The sequence below is a fragment of the Echinops telfairi genome, unplaced genomic scaffold (assembly GCF_000313985.2).
Source record: "Echinops telfairi isolate 266 unplaced genomic scaffold, ASM31398v2 ScPeMD7_7467;HRSCAF=8505_1, whole genome shotgun sequence".
Taxonomy (NCBI): Eukaryota; Metazoa; Chordata; class Mammalia; order Afrosoricida; family Tenrecidae; genus Echinops; species Echinops telfairi.
Window position 1 is genome coordinate 43,842,683 of NW_022111368.1, and position 8,002 is coordinate 43,850,684.

The window sequence follows — 8,002 nt, forward strand, 5'->3', positions numbered from 1 at the left end:
ACATAGAGACGCAGAGCCTCTTCATTGCCTTGTGGGAAGGGAAGGCTTTAGACTTGTGATTTGTCCAGTTTTGCTTGTAGTAGTTACTTTTTTTAGTTCTGTGATCTTTGACTCTTTTCTTGCCTTGGGGAGCTGAAACATAATGCTTCCTTCTGTCCATCTTGCAGGTGTGGTGGACACGGGCCTGTTCATCAACATGGCCGAGAGAGTCTACTTTGGGATGCAGGACGGCTCAGTGAGCATGAGGGAGAAGCATGTCTGCTGACCCAGCGGGAGCGGCCTGTGTTCACCGTGGGTCCCCAGCCCACTGCGTCACTGGAACTACCTGTCCAGGAGCCTTTGCCTTAATGTATCTGTGCCCGGTGGACAGTTGGTGGCTGTGGGGCTAGGGCCTACACCCAGTCTTCTGAAGTATTGTTATTGATGTCTTTTTAAAATAGAGAAATATAAACATATATTTTTGCTACTACAAAGCACTCTTTTTTTGTTTTTTAAATAAAGTAGCACTTGATTTCATATTTTATATGAAACATTTACCAAAAAAAGGAGAAAGGGGCTGGTGAGAGCTGGGGAGGCTGTGCTATCTTTAAAACCTTTAACTTGAGCCTGCTGCTGGCTAAGCTTCAGAATTGGGTTTGCTGAGGAAAATAAAAATGATTCTTTACGCTGGTAAAATACGAAAGACCAACAATCAACAGCAACATCCTGCTGCCTTACTGGACACTTTGGCGTTTGTGTACTTGTGTTTAGTTACTGTCCTGATGACGTCCAGTGCCCACTTCCATTGAAGAGCTGGTTTACAAAGTCCGCCAGAGTGGTGTGCAGTGACACGGGGTGTCAACTTTTAGGCGAAAGTGTGGTTGGACTTTTGCTAAAGTCAGGCAAGGGGTTAATTCAGTTATCTAGGATTCAGTGCCAATACTGCCAAAGCACGTCTTAGAGATGTGAAGGACTGGTTTTTAAGAATGATTTTCTTCATGTTATGTTTTTTCTGTTCTTCATTGTTATTTGCGTGGTTTGGTGTTCGGTGTTATCACCTCTTTGTATTGTTTGAAGGTTGAAATAAAACAGTTTGATGATTTTGACTCTATGTTTTAAAATTCATTGTAGTTTTGCAGTAAATTGAGGATCAGTTTTGCTCACCCAGCATGTGAAAGACGTTTTATCAAAAATTTTACTGCCATCGGGTTGGTGTTGACTCATAGCCCAGCGCATACCAACTCATACTGACCCTACTGGACAGAGTAGAAATAGCCCCGTGGGTTTGGAGAAATGTGCACCTTTTCCCCGTGGAGAAGCTGGCGCCACAGGTTTCCAAGTTTGTCTCAACACCCCTTTGCAGGGGGAAACAACAAAACTCAATGCCCCCCCTGAGCAGTTAAAGAACATTTGTACTGGAGCCCATAATCCAGCGTAAACTCTGCTTTTGCATCGTCCCTGGTTCACGCCAACACCCACCAGGGGGTGGTATTGTCAACTTGGGGAAACACTGCGCCAAGCCTGTGACATGCTATTACTTTGGTAATGGAGGATCACTCACTCATTCCCTGACATTGAGTCAGTGCCAACACAGAATGGCCCTGTGAGTCTCAGACCACTGAAAGGAATAGGAAGCCCTGTGTTTCTCCCATGGTGTAGCTGGTAGTTTCAAACTGCTGACCTTGCGGGTCACAGCCTGACTTGTAACCATTGTAACCACTGGGGCTCCTGGTGATGGGTATAGGTGAGCAAAGGTCACACACCTAAGTTGTACATTAGCCGAACTGTCAACTGTTAAGCAGCCCGATGGATAACCTGAATTTCCTTTCTACAGCTTCACACAATTTGCCTAATCAGCGGTATTGTGCCTTGAAAACAGCTTCATAGGGAGTGGACAGGTAGTGGCCAGCTAAAGTCAGGACTTGAAGGCTGCACCCTATCATCAAAGGTGTTTGTGAGTGCCCCCATATCTCATTGAGTGAGGTAACTATACATTACTGGAATGGTCATTTCTCTCTACTTTCCCTGTTTTCAAGCTTTTAGCTACAAAATTTGCTGACTTCTAAATTCCTGCCAAGCCACATTGCAGAATAAAAATTAAGACAGCATTAAAGAGGTATCTTGCACAAAATGGAGAGAATATTAGCTAACAAAACTTGGTGGAAGCTGATACCAAGGGCTCAAGTAGAAAAGCGTTTTGAGAATGAGGATGGCAACAAACGTACAAATGTGTTTGATACAATGTATGGGTGTATGGATTTTGATGAGTTGTATGAGCCCCCAATAAAATGATTTAAAAACAAACTTGGGGGATTGATACTAAATGTGCTTCAAAGCCCTTGTACACTCATGAGCATGTGTGTATGTGGGTGTGTGAGAGAGATGAATTGGGTGAATTATAGAGCATGTCAGCTTTCCATCTTAACTTTTCACACCCATTTTGTTTAACGTCTTTAGTGCAGTCTCCGTAACACAACACCACTCATCCCGGTGCGCCCTGTTCCCATTCCTCCTCCCTCGCCAGCCCTTCTGAACTTTGTCCCTGGTTCCATGCTGCCCTTTGATTTTGTTTTTGAAGATCATTTTATATTAGCGCTCACTATTGTTAAGCCTTAACACTGCATTACTTATCAGGCATTCAGGCATCTATATAAACAGATAGGATGGCACACAGGAATCTAACAGAGAAGGGTAAATTCTTCTGTAAGCAAAGCTCAAGTGACATGCTAGGTGCCATTGAGTTTTTCCTGACCCATAGCTATCCTCTACAACTAAAACAAAACACCGCCCAGCCCTGTGCCATCCTCACAATTGTTCATATGCCCATTGTTGCAGCCACTGTCAGTCCACATTGAGTGCCTTTTTATTTTTTGACCCTCTAGAAAACCAAAAAGGAAGGACATACTCAGCATATCTAAACAGAACTCGGGTCAACCCTCAAGTTGCAATTTTGAAAGCTTCTATAGGCAAAATACTGAATGTTGCAGGAAGCATCAAAATAAGATGGAAAGAACACAGTCACTGTGCCAAAAAGAACTAGTCTGTGTCCCACCATTTCAGGGTAGCATGTGAGTAAGAACCAATGGTGCTGAAGGAAAAAGTTCAAATAGCACTGAAAACATTAGCCCCAAGCAAGGCTTCAGAGATTCAATACCAAAAGAAATGTTTCAACCACGGTAAGCACTCACTCGTCTGTGCCAGGAAATTTGGAAGACCGCTAGTCGGCCAGTGGACTGGAAGAGATCCGTGTCTGTACCCATTCCGAAGAAAGGTGACCCAACAAAACACTCAAATTATAGAATAATATCATTGATAGCACACGCAAGTAAAATTTTAATAAAAATCATCTGTCAATGGTTGCAGTGGTGCATTGACAGGGAGCAGTCAGAGTTTCAGGCTGGATTCAGGAGAGACATGAAACAGGATATTGCTGATGTCAGATGGATCTTAGCTGAAAGCAGAGAATACTGGGAAAATGTTTACTTGTGTTTTATTGACTAAGGCATTTGGCTAGATCATAACAAATTTAGTAAAATCTTGAGAAGAATTGAAGTTCCAGAACTTTTCATTGTGCTTGTATGGAACTTGTACATGGATCAAGGAGGCAGTTGTAGGTACAGAACTAGGGAAGACTGGATGGTTTAAAACCAGAAAAGGTGTGTGTCAGGGTTGTATCCTCTCACCATACTCAATCTGTATGCATAGCAAATCATCCAAGAAGCTGGATTATATGAAGAATGTGACATCAGGATTAGAGGAAGGCTTATTAACAACCCGTGAGATGCAGATGATACAGCCTTGTTTGCTGAAGGTGAGAAGGGCTTGAAGCACTTGCTGATGAAGATCAAGGACTGCAGCCTTCAGTATGAATCACAACTCAATGTGAAGAAGATCAAAATCCTCACAATTGGACCAATAGGTAACAACCAATGATAAATGAGAAAAGATTGAAGGATTTTGTCCTGCTTGGATCCACATCAATCCTCATGGAAGTCGTAGTAAAAAAAACGATTAGGAGGAGAAGGCTTCAAGATGGCCCCCAGGTAAGCAGCCCATATGAGAGCTCGGGTGAATCTGGGGTCTGGGAGGTCAAGTGGAAGTGTTCTGGTAAGTGGAAAAGTCTCCATGAGGGGCCCTCCCTCTGGGAGGTAGCCCTGCTCCACATCTGCTTTGTTCCAAGCCCCGGAGACTTGGGTCCATATACCACGGATTGCCAGCCAGATGGGTGACCTCTGCGACTTGGTCGTCACCAGCCAGTGCCCCCCACCCCCTGGCCTGGTTGCCGCTATTGTGTAGAGCTCTCCAAGGGCGGACCTGACCACCACATAGTAACTGTCTACTTGTGGCTCCCACTCGGGGGAGCTGCACCCGTCTCCCACGGTTCCCTTCCCTCCACAAGGCTAGGCAGTGATTCCACCTGCAAGCTCTGGTCCCTCCTGGCAGCCACCCAGGGTGCCAGGGCCTAACTTACAGCAAGTTTGATAGCCTGCAGCTGGGGTACCCAGCACCAATGCCTGGGCCGCCTCCACCCACTGCACTGTCGAGTCTGCCGTGTCAACGGCATAGCACCTGCCACTTCAAGGTGCCTCAGCTCATTGCAGCCCTTGCCTTTCCCTGTCCACACGGAGTGGCACCCTCACTTCCTGCCCACCATTTCCCCAGCACCATTTCACCAGCTTCTGGTGGCTCTCACATCTCCAGGCCCAGCACACTGTGCTACGCTCTACCTCGGCCTGAGCATTGGGAGTTGGGGTTTTGGACTGGGCCTTGCAGGACTCCTGCACGCCACCTTGCCTGGAGCCACTTGGAATCACGGACTGGGTCCTTGCAGGCCAACCCGGCAAATGCCCAGTCCCCAGGGCCTTGCCTGGGTCTATCCCAGCTTGGGGATCATTGCTGCCCCGTCCCTTCCCATCCCACGCAGTGAGTGGAACAGTGGAGAGTGCATCCCTGGTCGAGTGCATCCATCCCACAATTCTAGCCTAGCTCCAGAACCCAGGGGACCAGCAACCCGGTTCTGGGACCTCCCCACCTCACGCTGGTCACACCACTTTAGACCCCATCTGGGCCACCACATGCCCATTGGCCCCCTATACCCCTATCACTGTACCGGAAGCTATCCACCAGTCATACTGAGTTCCCCACAGTTGTCCTCACCAGTGCTCTGCTCGCTACCTCTCATCGCTGTTGACCACTGAGTCGTTGCAGCACCTGCCTACACAGCAACCTGACCCACAGCCACAGTAGGCCACAGGAAGCCCATGAAAACACCATTGCTAGTCACACACAAGAGAGAATGCAAGGCCTCTTGGTCTTCCAGAAATATGGTGCCCAGCTCTTCAAAATCATCAAGTAAACAACAACATACTGCATCACTCCCAACAAGTAAACAAGAAATACAAACCACAACAGGAGAGCTAACAACACTCATAGAAGAATCTGATGTGGATCTGCCACAAAAATAAATTTCAGAAGGCTTCTTGGAGTAATACAGGAGATGAGGGAAGCTACACAGACTAAGGATGCAATGATAGAGTAGATGAAGTCCACAACAGAGAGGATGAAGGCCATGCATTAAAGGAAAATACAGGAATAAATGGATGAAGTAGCAGAAGCTGCACACAAGATCATGGATCTCACAAACAGACTAGAAGAGGCTGAGAACCGTATCAGTGATCTTGAAGATAATCAGGCAGACCTCAGCAAATGAGAAAGACAAGATAATAAAAGATGCTGAAGAAAACTTGAGATCAATGACAGATGCTATTAATAGGAAGACCATCAGAATTATTGGCCTACTGGTAATAAGACACAGCGAAGAAGTTGACAGCTAAACTAACAAGGGAATTTCTGGAAGAAAACTTCCCCACCCTAATGAATGAGAATCAATCACTCATACAGGAAGCAGAGAGGACACTGATTAGATTAAACCCCAGGAAGAACTCACCAAGGCAAGAGAAAATCCTAAGAGCAGCAAGAGAAAGGAAGACAGTCACATTCAATGGCAAGAATATGCCCAGACATATCAACAGAAACCATGAAGAGGAGGAGAGAGTGGAGTAACATCTTCCAAAGCTGAAAGAAAAATATGCCTCCCCTAGACTCCTTTATCCTGCCAAATTATCTATTAAGATAGAAGGAGAGATAAGGGTCTCCCAGGACAAGGACAAACTTAAAGAATACGCTGCAAGGCACCCATCCCTGTGGAAGATCCTTGCCGACTCACTATGGCCAGAAGACCAACATCCACCATGCACAAACAGGAGAACACCATATAGACCAACTTCAACTAGAAGCCAATGAACCAATAATAACCAAGATAGCATGGCCTCAGAGGGAAAATAAGGCAATAAAGGAGCCCCCCACAAATACACAGCACAGTGTTAAGGGTGACAGGAAAATACCCAAAACAAAAGGCACGAGATGTCAGCAATGAATCCACAGGTTGTAATAATAACTCTATATGTCAATGGCCTTAACTCCTACACTAAAATAAAAAGGCTTTTAGACTGGCTTGGAAAACATAACCCATCAATCTGTTGCCTGCAGGAAAAACATCTTAAGCTCACACACTAGAAAAATCTAAATATAAGGCTGGCTCATAAAAAGTAGGAGTCGCAATCCTAATCTCAGACAAAATTGATCTCAAGGTTCAAAACATAAAAAGAGATGAGGGGCACTATATAATGCTCAAAGGAACACTTTACCAAGAACCAGTGAGCATAATAAATATATATATACGCCAAACGAGAGACCCACAAAATTTGTCAAACTATTCAAAACATGAAAAAAGATATCACAGATTCAACAATTATAGTAGGTGAGTTTAACACACCGCTTTCAGAGAAAGATCATTGGGAAGGAAGCTCAGCAAAGAGACTATAGAACTAAACACTGCAATTAGGCAGCTAGATCTGATAGACATATCTAGAGCTTTCCATCCAAATACAAAAGAATTCACATTATTCTCTAGCGCACATGGCTCATTTTTGAAAATAGATCACATGCTGGGACACAAGTCAAGCCTGAGTAAATTCAAATACATAGAAATTATGCAGATGTCCTTCTCAGATCACCATGCCATAAAACTGGAGATCAATCAAAGGATGACCAGAAAAACAAGGGCAAACAATTGGAGGATGAATAATGATCTGCGACATGAGTGGGTACTGACCCAGATTAGAGAGATCAGAAATTTTCGAGAAGCTAATGAGAATGAGAATACATGTATCAAAACCTATGGGATATGGCGAAAGCAGTCATCAGAGGTAGCTTGATATAAGGGTATATATGAATAAGAGTATATATGAAAAAGGAAGAGAGACCAGCAACTAGAACAGAGTCAACAGAACAATCCTTCCAATAGCAAAAGAAAAAAAAAATCAAGGCAGAGTTGAACCACTGGGGAAAGAGAGAAGAGGGGGTGGGGGCAAAGTGAAATGATGACGGAGGGAACAGGGCACTAACTCATCCAGGGGGAGAGTACTGGTCCTGTCTCCACAGAACTGAGAGTGGGCATGTAGACCCTACCCTGGTGCGCCAAATCACGAGGACAACATGGCCACATGGAAGAATACATGAAAAGAGAGAGCTACAGGGCTGGCACTAACGAGCCAAACTGAGGAGCCCCCAAGCAGGGGGTGGGGGTGGGGTGGGAGGGAAGGGGGCGGGGCCACAAGCCAGTAGGAGCAGCTCCTGCACAGTCATGAAGGCTAGTGAACAGACCCGGGATTTTTGTATATTTCTTCTTTTTCCCTTCTTTTCTTTTTTTTTCTTCTTGTTTCTTCTTTTTCTCTTTTCAATCTTTCTCTTTTAAAAAAAAATCAGTTTGGGCTATGTCATAGTCTCTGTGTCTACCAATATCGGATAGGCATGGGAGGCATGTCTGTGGAGAGAGCAGTGGTCCTGGGGAGCCCCGGGGTGTGAGGGTGGTAGGAGAAGGGGGAGGTAATCAGGCAGTGCTATGGACAGGGGAACAACTGGGCTGTTGGAGTCAATAGCAAGGAGGAGATAGGGATCCGTG

The 8,002-nt window shown here is 45.3% G+C and overlaps 1 protein-coding gene across 1 annotated transcript in view; it reads left to right on the forward strand.

Annotated features, from left to right (window-relative positions):
* The window catches only part of RPIA (ribose 5-phosphate isomerase A), a 36,559-nt gene extending 35,474 nt beyond the window's left edge, over positions 1-1,085 (forward strand). The window contains exon 9 of the mRNA XM_004708003.2: positions 168-1,085. Within this exon, the coding sequence (XP_004708060.1) occupies positions 168-265 (98 nt within the window). The 3' untranslated portion in view covers positions 266-1,085. The remainder of the gene's footprint in view (positions 1-167) is intronic.
* Positions 1,086-8,002: the final 6,917 nt, after the last annotated feature.